The sequence below is a fragment of the Bison bison genome, unplaced genomic scaffold (genome assembly GCF_000754665.1).
Source record: "Bison bison bison isolate TAMUID 2011002044 unplaced genomic scaffold, Bison_UMD1.0 scf7180017864492, whole genome shotgun sequence".
Classification (NCBI taxonomy): Eukaryota; Metazoa; Chordata; class Mammalia; order Artiodactyla; family Bovidae; genus Bison; species Bison bison.
In genome coordinates this window covers 5,054,008-5,070,090 of record NW_011495051.1, presented here as the reverse complement: position 1 = coordinate 5,070,090, position 16,083 = coordinate 5,054,008, and the positions used below count along the sequence as shown (strand labels likewise).

Below are 16,083 nucleotides of genomic sequence, written 5' to 3'. Positions count from 1 at the left end.
GGGGAGTGGCCCGTGGGGATCCCAGCGACCCGCTGGGTAGGTTGGTTCCCGCCCGCCCCGCCCCGTGCGGCCCCGCCCCGCCCCCTCCACCTTCGGTCCAAACTTTCCCCAACTTTCTCTTCCCTGAATCTCCGTCTCCTTTTCTCTCTAGCTCTCCACGCTCTGCTCCATCAAATCCTCTTGACCCCCAGTTCTCTCTCTTGCATCTCCCTGGTTATCTCTTAGCCTCTCTGCTTCTCTCTCTTGTCTCTTTTCCGGATTTCTTATCCCTCCCTAGCGCTCCTCCCCCCAGCATTGGGGCTCCTCCAGGGCTCCCCTAAACTCAGCACTTCTTCGGAGGAATCAAAGAACAGCCAGGCCTCAGCCCGCTTGTCCTCTGGAGCCTAAGTCCTCCCAATGGAACCCCGAGTGCCCTGCTCAGTCCTCTCTCTACTTCCCTCTCTTTTCCCGGGACCCCGGACCTTCCCTGGCCTGCCCCCACCCACCCACCTAGACGCTTCCCGTCTGGGGCTCCCTGGACCCCACAAGCAAAAGGCTGGAGAGTCCAGGTGGAGAAATTCCCCTTGTAGGAAAGGGACAACCTTGAGTGAGGCGGAGGAAACTCAAATTTCCCGTTCTCGCTCTGGTGGTGTCCGCGGGGGCGGGAGGAGGAGCGGAAATGCGACCAGAACTCTGCCTCAAAAGAGGAAGCAATCGTGGATTGACAGATGGCCAGCCCTAGAAAAGCCCTGGGCTCCCAGAGAAGCCCGGCTCTCCCCAGACCAGCAGGGTGGACCTCGCCATCCTTCTTCAGGTCTCACTTCCCCTATAGCGCAAGGGAGAATGGACTCGGGAATTGATCTCACCCGTCCACCAGCGGCCCAGGAAATGGGGGGAGGGGTGTTTTGGTTCAACTGAACAAAGATCGGATACCGACCCTGTATTCAACCTTGTATTAAGCCTCTCTGAGGAATTAAAAGGAGAAAACAGTAATGATACTGGCTCTTGTTGACACCTAGGTGTAAAAAGCTTCCGTTTTAATACTAGCGGTTTATAAAAAATTTCTGTGCCCAAACCAGCATCACCTGGGGGACTTGCTAGCTCTGCAAATTCTAGCACCTCAGCCAGACCTATTGACATTCTGGGAACTGAAGCCTTGCAGTCAGTGTCTGAAGGAGCCTTCAAGAACATTCTGACACTTGCCCAAGTTGAAGAACCCACTGCGTTGTACCAAGATTGTTCCTTCGCACCTTCTGTCCCCTATGCCTGGAATGTTCTTTCCCCCAGATCTGCGGTCAGCTGGCCTTCTGAGTAAAGCAGAAGAATTAAGGTCCAGCGCCTACTTTTACTGTCTCCCAAAATCTCACTGCAGCCATAGTTAAGGGACTGTTTTAAAACCTAAACCAAAACTTGTCAGCCATGGGGTGGAATGCCAAATACACATTCCCTAGCAAAATACCACCATCAACCACCGTGTCTCACGCCTCAGTTATTGGTGACCTCCTGCCAACTCCAAAAGAGATGTGGTGGGTGGCAGCTAAAGTAGAAGCATTGGTTGAAAGTAAATTCCCAAAAGAGATACCAGCTCTGCTCCCCAGTAGGGTGGAAACACAGCCATTTTTTTGTTGCTTTTTTTTTTTTCCCCTCTAGACCACGGAAATCTCAACATTTCTGGTGGGAGGAATGCAGTTGATAATAGAAGAATCATGCTAGGATCATGTGTGAATCAAATGTGTGAACTTGAATGCAAGAGTTGAAACTGTCCCACCTTGACCCTCGCCCCCTCGACCCAGCAGCCAGGACCTGAAAGATGGGGATGGTGGGATCTTTTCTCCGAGGAATCTGACCAGCCAGGAAGATAGATACAAAGATTCTGAGGACAAAGAGGCTTCACCAGATACCATCGCTCTGCCAAGAAGCTCACAGGCCACTGGCCGTTCTGTTTATTATTAAACCCCACCCCAAGGCAGCTCACAGACAAGGTTTGCCTGAGCTGACGAAAAAGAGGAATTCAGAGAACTCCCAGGCACCATCTCGGACAACCCAAACGAAAGTGTCTCTCTCTCGGGCCCCAGTTACATCACCCCTTGAAATTTCCTTACTAGCAGTTTCCACCACGTGAGATATTCTTGTTCGTTTGTTTACTTGCTCGTGGTTGTTTCCCCCCAAGAAACTGTTAAGTCCCAAAGAGGAATATCTTCACCTGCCTGGTTTCCATGCTACCTCCAGTACCTAGAAAATTATAGGCCTTGATAGTATTTATTGAATAAAGGAATGAATGAAGTATAATAGTTACCAGCATGGATTCTAGAGGTGGAAAAACCTCAGTCCACTGACATTTTGTGTGTTTTCATTTTGAGGCAGCTGGGAAAAGTCAAAAGAAGACTCCTGACAGGTGCAAATCACGTGTGAAATTCAAATTTCAGTGTCCACAAATAAAATTGTATCAGCACACAGCCACGCTCATTCGTTTCCATACAGTCTGTGGTGACTTTTGCAATGTTCCAGCCAAATGGGGTAGTTACAACAGAGATTGTTTGGCCCATGAAGCCCCGAATGTTTACTCTCTCTGGTCTCTCAGTGGAAAATTTGCTGCCCCCGCTCTAACATTCTTGCATTTCAGCCCTCCGGTTTCTTGCTGTGTGGTCTGGGGCAAGCTGTTTCAGCTCTCTGAGCCTCACTTTCCACATCCGCTAAATGGGAATAAGAGTAAATCTCAAAGGGTAGCTGAGAACTTGCTGTGAGCAGTGGCAGGCCCATGGCAAAGGCTCATTCCAGGTGAGCTGGATCACTGAGTTTTCTACAATTCCAATGGCTGGAGTAAAAAAAAAACTGAAACTCCAAAAGTCAAAGTCACAGTCAAGGACTTCCAGTGACTTCTGAATTAAGGGACTTAGCAGAATTCTGTACACCCCCTCCAGGGTGGGGGAACAAGGCCTGGCAGCCTGGGGAAGGCGCAGGCCGCAGCCAGGGAACGCCATGACGCATTGTTGTGGTCGGCACATCTGATATAAACAGCCCCGCCCACCATGGAGCTCTCAGCATCAGTTGCCTAGCACCACATGGTTCAGTAGTCACACCTCTGTGCTCAACTGTCTCCCCAGGAGAGAGTGGGCCCTGGTTTCCCTCCCCTCTAGGGGAAGGACCTGAATTCTCTCACCATTGCCATTCCAGGGCTCAAGGGAGGGACTGGGCAGGAAGTAGTTGGAGGGGGGAGAACCCCTCTCCCCTCTCAGAGGCCAGCAAACAGGCACCTCCTCCAGGAAGTATGCCTTGATTTTTCCTAGCCAAACTCACCTCCTTATGAGTTCCTGCCTGCCCGCCACCCTGAATGAAGTCCATTGGCCTGGATCCTTCGTGTCCCCATAGGCAAAGCCTGAAAGAGATCTTTAGTGATTACTGGGTAAGTGCACAGTGAGAGAGCATGGGACCCAGTAGGGGGCTGTAAACCAAGAAAAGAAGAAAAATGAGAAGAAAATAATTGAGTGAGATTGGTTTTGAGCTGAGGGAGTGTCCACACGTGTTGAAGGAGGAAATTGAAACTGAGAGAAGAATCACGTTCTCCAGATTAAGTCTCTGGAAAAGCTGGGTCCGAGTCTCCTTGGCCCTGGGGAAGCCGGGGAAACACAGATCCGGCATGTGAATGCACTTGCCATATTGTGTAAACATGACAAGGCATGATAGTGCCATTAGACTTTGTGGAGTTGGGGTGCCCTTACCCAGCTACTGTTGAACTGTGTTGTGTTTCCAACGTAATGAGTGTTCAGGATAAGGAAAGTGGGAGTGAGGGGATGTACCTACCAGTGTGTTTCTAGTTGAGGAACAACAATGGCACATGATCCCATCTCTGAGCCTTGCTTTTCACACCAGCTCCAGGAGTTGGTGATGGACAGGGAGCCTGGTGTGCTGCAGTCCATGGTGTCGCAAAGAGTCGGACACGACTGAGCGATTGAACTGAACTGAACTGAAATGGGAATAAGAGAAGGTCTCAACGCATAGCTAGCTTTAAATCCCAGTTCTGTCTCAAAGCAAATGCCTTCACCTCTCTGCCTCAAGGTTCCCATCAGGGAAGTATAGCTAATACAGGGACCACCTCCTGGGATTACTGTCCCGAATCAGAAGCCAGAATGGCACCTGGCATTCAGCAAGTGCTCTCCGGCACGATTGAGGCTGATGGTCTGGTGCCTCTGTAACTTGTAGGTGGGGATTTGATCCTGTAGATGAAGCAGCAGAGTCCAGAAACGAGTGCAGATGTCTGGGCCAAAAGAGAGGCAGGAAGAATTCAGAATGGAAATAGTCAAAAGTGTCATCGAAATGGTCAGATTATCACTCATAGAATCAGTTCAGTAATAAGCCATGGGGGAGGTTGAGTCATCTATTTGGGGCTCGATAGAGATCTCTAAGGGCTAAGAAAACAAAGAATGCGGATTTGGTTTCAGAGCAAAGACACATTTGCATAGCACATATCTAGAAGGTTTATAAGAAGCTTAGTGGGGGGCTTCCCTGTTAAGACTCCGCACTCCTAATGCAGGGGGCCTGGATTCGATCCCTGGTCAGGAAACTAGATCCCACATGCTGCAACTAAGACCCAGGGTGGCCCAATAAATAAGTAAATTAAAAAAAAAAAAAAGGAAGGAAGCTAGAGGTATTCAGGAGAATTATCTGAAAAAGAGATCATGAACCTTCCACTGTATAAGCTTCTGCCCACTTACATTTTCCACATTTGCTTTGTCTTGGTTTGTGTGTGTGTGTTACGTACAGAATCGTGGTCAAGTATGAGTACATAGAGAAAGAAACCAGTGGCCACACACAGGCCACACACACACAAATTTTAAGAGAAAAAATAAAAAAGAGAGAAAGACCCGAGCTATTTGGAGGAAGGGAAAATTTTCACACCAGTGACATCAAAGGTAGGAAATGGTGTTTCCCTGCTAATGGCAGTGGACGAACACAGGGATGGGGAAGACCCAAGAATACCAGGGCAGGCCCGGGGTACCCCTCAGAGGGCCCGGTCCCTGAGAAGCCAGCTCACTCTGCTGGGAAGCAAGCCAGCCTGGTCTCAGGAAGGAGGCCCCAGCACGGCTAACACCTGGAAGGGACTCTCCAACTGGCCCAGAAAGGCAGCCACCAGACAGACACTTGTGTACAAAAGACATCCCGATTCAGGCAGTACACAATTACAAACAAAGGCAGAGACACAAACACACCACACATACACACACTGAGACACGTAATCACAGATACACAAGAGTAGCACCCAAAGCTAGCCACAGACGCACAGAGACACACAACGGATACATATTCAGAGCATAAACACCCCAGAATATAAGAACACACAATACCACAATCACATGCATACCAAAACAGTGGTGGGGATACACCATACAGGCATACACACAGTCACACACTAAGACATGCCCAGACACACAATACTAGACACACAGCTGCCCAAGCTAGCCACAAGAGCACAAAAGGACAGATTCATGCCCAGAGTCACGCATACCCACTAACATACAGCCTGAAAGAGTCTTGAAGGCTCTGAGATATGCATTCAAAGACACACAGTATCAGATGCCCAAAGACCACCAAAGGCACTTAAGTCACACACTGACTGACACAGGCTGACCTGGAAAAACTGGAAAAGACACAAATACAAGGGAGCACAACCAAGGAAACCCAGGTCCCGCCCCCAGGGAAGATCCAGGGTCTTTGAGCCACCAAAGATCCACCCCCCAGGCTCTCCTTCTGGGGGCGTATCACTCACTCCCTCCCTTAAGGAAACTTTGGGTCCCTTTCCTTGGCAGTGTGGGCCGCGGGCGACCCCTGGTGGACCCGGCGCCTCGGTCCAGGGCTTCACGGAATGGGCGGGTGGGAGGAGGGTGTCTGGGCTGAAAGGATGAAAAGATGCTTCGGCGTCTACTGAAACACTCGGAGAAAGGAGCGTGGCAACAGGGAAAGGGAGACACCGGAGCCCGACTGGAACGGGACCAGACAGGGTCTTGGACGCGGGAACAGGGCGTAAGAAGGAGTGGGACTGAAGACCCTCACCCATCCCCACTCGGTGCAACCCCGGGTCCCCGCGAGGACGGTGCTCCAGGGACAGTAAAGACAGGGTAAGCCCGGAGGCGAATTCCCATTGGTCCGCGGCGGACCAATGAGGGGCGGCGAGGACTCCCGGCGTGGCGAAGAGGGACAGGGCAGCCGTTGATAGAGATGGAAGGGTCCTGCCTGCCCAAACAGGCTCTCAGCCGGAGAATGACCACCAGGGAATCGCCCAAGGTCTGCAATCGCCAGCACGGAGACGTTTCTCCCAGGAGGACTCTCGTCAACTCCGATATGCCTTTTACCCGCGGGACCCTGAGAAAGGTGGGCTTGCCCCTCGCAGAGCTGCCCCAGTCTCCCAAGCCCTGCCCAATCCCAAACCCCACCACTACCCCGTCATACTCCGTAAGCCCTTTCCACTTCCCTTTCTCCCAGGCCCCGCCCACTCTCCCGCCCTCGGTATCCCAAGCCCTGCCCACTCATAAGCCCCTCCCACCTCCCTGTCATTCTCCCTAGGCCCCGCCCACTTCCTAGCCACTATTGTCCCAAGCCCTGCCCAGCCTCCAGTCTGCCCACTTTCCCGTAAGCTCCGCCCACATTTCAGACCAACTTCTGAGGCCTTGCCCACTCTCCTGGCCCACTCACTTTTCTACTTTTCTCGGGCTAGGACTGCCTCTCCCCAGGCTCCGCCCTTTTATTGTCTCCCTAGCCTGACTTTCCTGGAGACTCCAGTCTCTTGAGTATTTTGTCCTGGGCAATGGCACCCCACTCCAGTACTCTTACCTGGAAAATCCCATGGATGGAGGAGCCTGGTAGGCTGCAGTCCATGGGGTCGCTAAGAGTCAGACATGATTGAGCGACTTCACTTTCACTTTTCACTTTCATGCATTAGAGAAGGAAATGGCAACCCACTCCAGTGTTCTTGCCTGGAGAATCCCAAGGATGGGGGAGCCTGGTGGGCTTCCGTCTATGGGGTCGCACAGAGTTGGACACGACTGAAGCGACTTAGCAGCAGCAGCAACACTTTTCCAGAACTCTCTGCCCCATTCCCAGTCCTAGTCTAACTTTCCTGGAGTCCTCTGGTCTCTGAGCATTTTGTCTGAGCACTTAAACCCCACGCACTTTGTTCCTCTCCACCTTCTTCAAGACCCCACTCAAAATTTCAAGACCTTACCCCAAAATCAGTCAAGTCCCTGAATGGGATGGGGCTCCCAACTAATGGAGTCAGGGAGGCCTCAGTTTCCTCCGACCCTCAGGCCGTCCTCAGGAAGGTGCCACCTCCTTGGCCATTCTGGGGGTTGCCCCGCCTCCTTGGCCATCTAATTACTGGCCTGCAATGGGACCCCTCCCTGCCCACCTTGATCTTCACCATTCAAACCAGCCTCTCCCCCACTATGACCAGATCGCCTCTTGAGCTCTAATTCCAGTCCGGGTGGGCATGCCAACCCCTTCGTTCCCCACAGGCAATCAACTTACCACATACCATCTTGGCCTTGCCTGAGTTGGTGGTCCGATACCAGTGCCTGTGGCCTGGAGACCCGCGCAGGACACCCCTGTTCCATCCGCTGCCACACTCCTGGACTGCCAAGCTGCTGGTGGCTTTGGACTTATTCTGTCTGATGCTGGGTGAGCCCCCTCCCTACCGTCCTTGAGCCCCTGCCCTACGTGGACACCCAAGAAGCCTTGGAGGGAGTTTGTCTTCCTGGTTTGCTAGGCCTGGGGCTGGCTGCCTGCCCTAATGTGTGTACTTGGGACATTCGTGTCATCAGCATATTTCTGGGATGTCTGGGTCAATGAGACTCTGCGTGAAGGGAGCAGAAAGGGACTCTCCACAAGAATGGATTTTGTGTGCTTACCTGTCATCCTGGATCTGGATGCTGGGGTCAGCGTCCAGCTGCTCATCTTTTTGTTTCAGTCTTGCATATGACTTTATGTGCTGTAAGTCTCCTTGAGTTGTGTATCTGGGTCTGTCTATGTGTCTGTGGTAGGAGGTATGTTTTACTATATATATCTCTGTGTACGTTTTGACTAGGGGTATGTTGTGTGCAAGCCCCTGGGTCTATCTGTATGTCTGGGGCTGGTCTGTGTTGCACTCATATCCATGTGAATGTATAATTCTGTGTGTGTGTGCACATGTGAGCGTGTATGCGTGTGTCCCTTTGGGTCCCCGAGTTGCATATTGTATTGTGTTGCCTGCTGTATTGGCTTGGTGGGCGGGAGGCGGTTCATTGTGGGTGACTTTTTTGCATGCACTTCATCTATGGGAGCCCGTGACTATGCATCTGGGGTGGTGGTCCATCCAATGGTATTTGTGTAGCCAGCTTTGTGTCTGGGTCTATATGGGCCTATGTGTATTGTGGGTATACTGTTATATGTCTGTGTATGTACATCGGAATCTGGGTGTCTGGGTCAGACTGTGTGGTTGTATAATTGTGTGTGTCAGATTCTGGGTGTGTGGGTACCCATGTGGCCTGAGCTTGCTTGGGGTCCAGATGTGTGGCTGGCATAGACCAATACCCTCAACTCCCCAGTGGGTAGAACTAGTGACCAAAGCTCCTTTGCTGGGATGCGGAGGCCAGGCTGGGACACTAGCTTGGTCCTTTCAGCCCAGCGAGGGAGCTGGGGATGGTGAGAGGTTGGGTTCCAGCTGCCACTAGGCTTCAGCGGATGAGAGTCAAGACGGGGAGGGAGGCCTGGTATAGGCTTGTAGAATGAGCAGGCCTACACCAGCTGGAGACAGGCCCCCTGGTCTGCCTGCCTTCAGGATAGTAGTGTCAGGTGAGGGGCCCCAGAGGCTGCTCACACACAACTTTGCTACCATTTTCTCCCAGCTCGATCAGCCACAGAACCATCCACATAGGCATGAAACACACATAGATACCACACACAGCCACACACACCAACATAACCCACACATCCGTGGATACAATGTATAATCTCTTTTTTTTTCTCTCTCTCTCACAGACATGTACTCATGAGCACCACAAACACCTATTCACACCACATACACATGACATAGACATAGCTATCCATCAGCACACATACACATTCGTACACAAACACATGCGGAGCCACAGTCATACACGTGTACCTGCACACAAGAGGACACACACACATATGGAAAGAGTGAGCCCTTCCACCCTTATCCCTTCCATCATTATCCTTACCCCTTACCCACCTCATTCCCAAGACCCCAGCTGTGAATGGGTCCCTGGGGCTCTGGCCTCCTGGCCAGACTGTCCTCCCCACCCATGTCCCCATGTCCAGGCTGTGGAGATGCTGGGAGGACAGACTGGCCAGAAGGCCTAAGGAGAGTCAACCTCAGGTGACCCGTCTATGAGTGGGGTCATCTCCACCCCCTGCAGTCAGCCTCCCCATTGTGCTGAGTGAGACCGGTTTGCTGGAACCCCACATCCAGGGCTTCTTTTGCAATGACACCACCATCCAATACCCCCGGATGGCCCATTACATCATCGAAGACTCGGCACTCATAAAGATGGGCTTCTTCATCTCCATCTTCACGGTAAGAGGCTGGCCACTTCACCTCAGGCTGTGGTGACACGCTATGAGCGAGTTCACCCCTTTTTCTGGCAAAATGGGAACCCCCCAGGATTATAGATCTAAAGCAGGAGTAAATACCACCTCTTTTTCCTACTGAAATGGGACATTTCACTGCTCAATGGCATAAAACCCCTTTCCTTGAGGACAAAGTAAGCCCCCACTTTTGACTTAGTATAGGGGAAAGAACCCCATCTCTGCCTTAGGCATGGAACAGGAAGTTCAGCCCCACCTCCCCCCAGTAGACTGGGAAGCCCCAACCCTTTATGCAGAAGGCAGGAAGCAGCCCTGCCCCCTGGGAAGGTGGGAAACCTCCTCCTCTCAAACATGGAACATCCTGCTTCTTCCTCCTGGTGACAGGGGATGTTCCACAATTTTCCAGCATTTGGGTGGAAGCCTATCCTCATTTCCTGGTATAACAGGAAGTCCTGCCCTTTTTAGATATGGGACAGAAAATCCTGCCTATGTCTGACATAAACTAGGGAGATGTCCCACCTCTTCTCCTGGTGTAACAGGAAGTCCCACTCCTTTTAGCTATAGGACAGGAAATCCTACCTATGTCTGACATAAGCTAGAGCCATGCCCTGCCTCTTTTCCTGATATATCGAAATCCTACCCCTTTCAGATATGGGACCCCCCCCCCTTTCCCTGGTGGTAATGGGAAGCCATATTCCTTGGCTTAGGAGTCTTCCCATTTCAAACACAGGGGTGGGAGAAATCACCCATTTGTGTGTGTGTGTGTGATGGAATGAGAAGACCCACACTTTCGGCTGGTTTAGTGGGAAACAACAGCCTCCCTTCCATATGCGATAAAGCGTGGAGGATTTCCTTCCCTCCTTGCACCCCCTGCCCTCAGCAGTGACCCCCTCACCCATCCACTTTGGCCCCACAGATCAGCCTGGGAGAGCTGATTCGGGTCAGGGGCCTGCAGCTAAGCTCGCCAGCCTTCATGAGCAGCGCTTACATGGCCATGATCTACAAGCAGCTGCGCGCCTTCATCTTTGGCGGCCTGGCCAGCTTCTCCCTGACCAGTATCGCCAAGATGACCACAGGTCAACTGCGGCCCCACTTCCTGGCCACATGCCTGCCGGATCCAACCTCCTTCAACTGTGAGAATGGCTACATCACCAACTACAGCTGCACAGGGCATCCTGAAGATGTCCTCGATGCCAGGCGAGTGGGTGGGCAGAGAGGGGAACCCAGGAGGTGTCCCCACCCCACCCCACTCCACTCCACCCCCAGCTGATATCCATGCTCCCCCTGCCCATCCCCCAGGATGTCCTTCTATTCTGAGAACGCCTCCTTGGGGATGTACTGCATGGTGTATCTGGTGGTGAGTGTTGGTGGGAGGTGAGCTGCACACACAGCAAGGCCAGAAAATGCTCCATTGTTCCCCCCACCCCCACCATCCCATGGTCGGTGCCCACAGTGCCAGGCACAGCTCCCACAGAGCTTGTGTGTTCCCCCAGAGTCAGGAGGGCAAGAGTGGGGTGGGCCCATCTCCTCTTAAGATTCATTCAGCGTCCTGGTCCCAGAATAGCAACTTGCAGAACCCTCTGTCCCCCCGGCCCCTGCCCCTGCAGCTGGAGAGGGCTCATGCCAGGCTGGGTCTGTGCCCAGGACTGGGCTCCACCAAGGACAGCAGGAAGGGAAATCACCCAAGACCCAGCTGAGGTGAAGATCTAAGATTTAGGTAATAAAATGGCAGGAAGGGAAGTGGGGGGGGGACAGGGGGAGTTGCCTCTGGGAAGGAGCCAACAACCCAGGGGCATAGGCTTGGATGGCAGAAGCAGATTAGAGCCAGCCCAAAGCACCCAAGCTTGGTGGTGGGCAGACACAACGACACAGAAGCTCCAGCCACCGGGGCACATGACGGTCACACAGCTGCCTTTACACCACCAATGTTTTCTCCCTGAAAGACAGTGGGTTCAGCGGCCACCTCCCCCAAACCATCCCTGCCCCTTTGTATTTTAAGACAAAGTAATTACAGCTTCCTGTAGTGATAAAAGCGCAGGCTTTTGGAAGTGGAATGTACCCGCTCTGTTTCCAGCCTCAACTTTGTGTGACACTACGTGAGACCTTGAACCTCGGTTTCCTCATCTGTATGGAAATAGCACTTGCCTCCTAGGGTTGTGGTTTCATGAGTTAACACATAGATGAACTGATACCCTCAAAGGACTCAGAACAGGATCTGGCCTAAAGGTCACTATTAATCATTAATAACAAGCAAAACAGACTCCCTTCGTTCCCGGGATGGGGCGGTGGTTGGGGGACTGGGTACACGCCAACATGCCAACGTGCACAGACAGACCACACACAACTCAGAGGCCGGCCGTGGTCTGATTTTTGGATGGAGTGGAAAACTTTGTGAACAGAATATTCTGGATCTCGGGGAATTCCCCCACCTCTTAAGCGTCCCTCAAGTGCCCACAGTTGATCTCTCCCTGAAACACACAAGCACCACTGTCCTGTTCTTGCTCATCTCAAGGAAGTAAATTTCACCTGATGGGATTTTTTTTTTTTTTCTGTTTTCCATTTCAAAATCAAGAACCCAAACTCGGCTCCTTGAAGGTTTGCCAATGAGGCCCACCTGCTCCGATTGGAGACCTGATGCAGGAAGTGGCAGTGCCCACTCACAGCATGAGCCTACCTGGAGGGTCTCACCTGACTCTTAGGAAATCATTCACTAACTAACAACTCTCCCAACGCTAGCATGTAGCTAAGAGCACATAGCTCTGTTACAGTGATGGACACAGCCCCTACCCTCTTTAGAAGCTGAAATACATTTCCATACAAAACTGGCAGGTTCAGATAGAAAACACGGGTGGGCACAAAAATGCAGCCCTGGGGTGTAGTCCCTCTGATTACCCTCTCCCAGGGTTTCAAGGCACTGCCACCCGCCTTCCAGCTCTACATACAGGCCGGTTCCTGGGGACAGAAAATCTGGCTCTTACGGCCCACCATCCAGCTCCTTTTCTTGTCCCTGGCTCTGCTGACTGGCTACATCCGGGTCTTGGACCACTGGCACCACCCCTACGATGCTTTCTTCGGCTTCTTGCAGGGAGCTTTGACGGCTTTCTGGGTGGTAAGTGATGCCGTGGGACACCTGGGTACAGGGAGGGTCTGCTTGTCTGGGAGCCCTTGGGTATGCCCGGCACTCCTCACCTCCCAGGACGGGAGTGCAGAAGAGGCCAGACTGGAGTGGGAGAATGGCCATGGAGTGAAGGTGATGTCAGCCCACCACAACCTCTCTTGGCTTCATCCCTGCAGGTTTTCTACATCGCAGGCAATGCCAAGTCCCAGAGCCACCTATGCTCTGTGTGCCACGTTCCTCCCCACTTCCCCTCTCTGTATTCCTCCCCTGAGGACCCTCAGGGAACCCAAGGCATGCCCTGATGCAGAGATAGACAGAGGGCACACTCTGCTTTCCAGGGCCTGTGCTCCCCAGTGGGGCTGTCCCTCCCCCAGGTGGGCTAGTCCAGGAAGCCCCACCTGTTTGGAGCTCAGTCCTGACCCCAGATCAGCCCTGCCCTGGAGGGGTGACACAGGAAGTTCCATTTTCCTGGGGCTGAACCCCAAATTAGCCCCTCCCAGCAGGGCCACTTCCACTTTATGTTTTTATGTTTTCTTGCTATATTAAAGAGTGAAATGCCAACACCAGGTTTATGAATTCTTGAGAGACATTAACATGGATTGATAGACTTTGTATATCAATCCGGGAACCACATCCCAGGGATCAATTATAACAACGTCTGATAATCTCGAAAGTCTCAGTCAGGTTTCTCGACTTTGGTTATTGCTGTTGGTTTTCAGGGCCAGATAATTCTTTGCTGCAGGGGCCATTTCAGTGCACTGGAGGCCAGTGAGCAGCCTCCATAGACTCCACCCACTGGGTGCCAATCACAACCCCAGGTTGTAATGGAGGGGGGTAACCTCCAGCTGAGAATTTCTGGGTTAGGGGATTCTGTGGAGCCATCCCAAGAGACTGTGCTCCATAATTATCTGACCTACTGAAGGATGCTACACACATTTAAATAACAGAGGAAGTAATTCACTGATCCTGGGGTGGGGGCAGGGGTCACCCTTATTTGTATGATCTGATCCATCAGGAATTTATTTTGATGTCTTCTTGTTATCGTGTTAGTCATTCAGTCACGACCGATTCTTTGCAACCCCATGTACTGTAGCCTGCCAGGCTCCTCTGCTCCTTTGAAAATTCCTTGCCTGGAATTTTCCAGGCAAGAATACTGGAGTGGCTTGTCCTTTCCTTCTCCAGGGGATCTTCCCTAACCAGAGATCAAACCCAGGTCTCCTGCAGTGCTCTGGTGTCTAGTGTGAACCTAAAGATCCAACTCAATTTTGTTTTTTCTCAAATAATTAACACAGGATTTCTTAGCCTTGAACAGCAGTCCCCAACCTTTTTGGCATCAGGGACTGGTTTCGTAGAAGACAATTTTTCCATGGACCAGGGCGGGTCGGGGGAAGGTTTGGGGACCATTCAAGCACGTTACATTTCTTGTCCACTTTATTTCTATTACATCAGCTCCACCTCAGATCATCAGGCATTAGACCCTGGGGGTTGGGAATTGATCCCTGGCCTTGAGCCCTATTGATATTTGGACCAGATAATTCTTATAGTGGAGGGAGACTGTCCTGCCTGTGCACTTTAGAATGCTCAGCAACACCCACTTACCAGATGCCAGTAGCACACACACACACACAACATTTAGGCATAACTAGGACATTGCCAAGTGTCCCTGCCCTGTGGAGAACCACAAAATCGGAAGCCACTGGTGAGAACTGTGAGGCCCCAGCCCTTCCAAGGGCCTGGCCAAACCCACCCCTACCCTGAAGTAGCCAGAAGCCACAGAGGACGTGGAGGCTTCCTGGGATGTCAGAGCGGGAGGCTGCCAGCAGAAGCCGACCCCAAGAGGGGCAGCACAGGAAGTCTAGCCCAGTGTCACAATAATAATTGTAATACCAATAGCTACAACTTATTGATCACTCTGCCGGGGGGTGGGCTTTCAGACCCTCCCAACTGCCTAGTGGGCAGGCATTCCTGACGGCTCCATCTTGGAGGAAGTTCAGCAGGGGGAGGCCAAGTGGCCTGTGCAAGATCATGTACTAATTACCAATGCAAAGGCAGGGCGATGACTTGTAATAAATTGTAACAATGGAACAGGAGGGTGCCGAGCTGGGGGGAGCAAGGCAGCCCCCCACCTCGGAGAGGCCCTTTATTCCCCTGCAATCTGTAATCCAGCTATACGTCTTAATCACTGATGTTCGACCCCAGGCGACGCTGAGGATGACCCCACCTGCGACAGACTCAGAGCCCAATAGAGGTGTCCAGGGGGAGTGCACAGTCCCCCCACCCCCCGCCCAACACACACACACATACCTCCGTCGGCTTCCAGAAGCATCCGCAGTCGAATATGGAAGGCAAATCGTGGTTTTACTTACTACGCAGCTTCAAGAGAAGTCCAGCAGGAACCGACCGCCTCCCACCTCCCCAAACAGCCGGCTCCTCTGGAGCGGCCAGTTCGGCCCCCACCACGAGCCCTCGTGGTTAAGGCGAGCGTTTCTGGAGAATGACAACGAAACGGGATGGGAAGGGAGGCTTGGGCCGGAGAAACTGAGGCAGGGTCTTTCGCGGCGGGGGCGGGAGCGGGGAGAGGCTGAATCTCCCCGCTGCATGTTTACCGGGCTCTCTCCCTCCCTCTCGGTCACCCCACCCACCTCCCCACCCAATCCCGGCAAATCCCAGATTGCCAGGCCGGGCTGGCGGCGGGAGGGGTGGGACGGAGGGAGAGGGTACTGAGGGCGCCCGAGAGGCCTCGCCCCCACTGCCCGGATTTGGGGGTAAAAGGGGGTCCAGAGCATCCCCACTCCCGGGAGGTCTCTAGGAGGCAGGGGAGGGATATCCTTCCCTCCCTACACCCTCCGTCCCGGGGCGGGACCAGGGGGTGGAGCGGGCCAGTGACCGGGCCGTGACGCGAGCCCCGCCTGCTCATATAGAGGCGCCCCGGGGGCGCAGAGACTGTGCTTCGCCGCCGCCTTCGCCGCCGCAGTTCGCAGCATCAGCACCAGCGCCAGCGCCGCCGAGTCCAGCATCAGCGCCACAGCCATGCGGGAGATTGTGCACCTGCAGGCCGGCCAGTGCGGCAACCAGATCGGAGCCAAGGTGCGCGGGGGGACCGGGCCCTGGAAGGACGCCGAGCGCAGTCCACTGAGCCCCGCAGCACTCCTCCACTGTGGGGGGCCAGGTCCCCCAGGAAGCCAGCACCCCAGGGTCGGTGGGGGAGGGGCGCGAAGGGCAGGGCCAAGCTGGGAAACAAAGAACTGATGGGGGGGGGGCCCGGCCTTCTGTCCGCTCGCCACAGCTGGCTTCACAGCTGGCCCGCTGGCCCCTCCACAGGCACAAAGAGACCCCGCCCCTGCCCACGGCAGCAGCCAGGGAAAGCTGCCCCCACCGGCCGTCTTGGCTGGGGTGTAGCTTTCCCTGGC

General features: G+C 53.3%; 2 protein-coding genes across 2 annotated transcripts in view; both read left to right on the top strand.

Moving 5' to 3' along the window:
• Positions 1-6,987: 6,987 nt before the first annotated feature.
• LOC104979734 (lipid phosphate phosphohydrolase 3-like) lies at positions 6,988-15,274 on the top strand. The gene is made up of 2 exons (XM_010828235.1): positions 6,988-9,544; positions 10,472-15,274. Exons 1-2 carry the CDS (start codon positions 9,479-9,481, stop codon positions 10,823-10,825), a joined length of 420 nt encoding a protein of 139 aa, XP_010826537.1. The 5' UTR covers positions 6,988-9,478; the 3' UTR covers positions 10,826-15,274.
• A 308-nt stretch (positions 15,275-15,582) lies between these two features.
• The window catches only part of TUBB4A (tubulin, beta 4A class IVa), a 6,188-nt gene continuing 5,687 nt past the window's right edge, over positions 15,583-16,083 (top strand). The window contains exon 1 of the mRNA XM_010828467.1: positions 15,583-15,760. Coding sequence (XP_010826769.1) covers positions 15,704-15,760 — 57 coding nt within the window. The 5' untranslated portion in view covers positions 15,583-15,703. The remainder of the gene's footprint in view (positions 15,761-16,083) is intronic.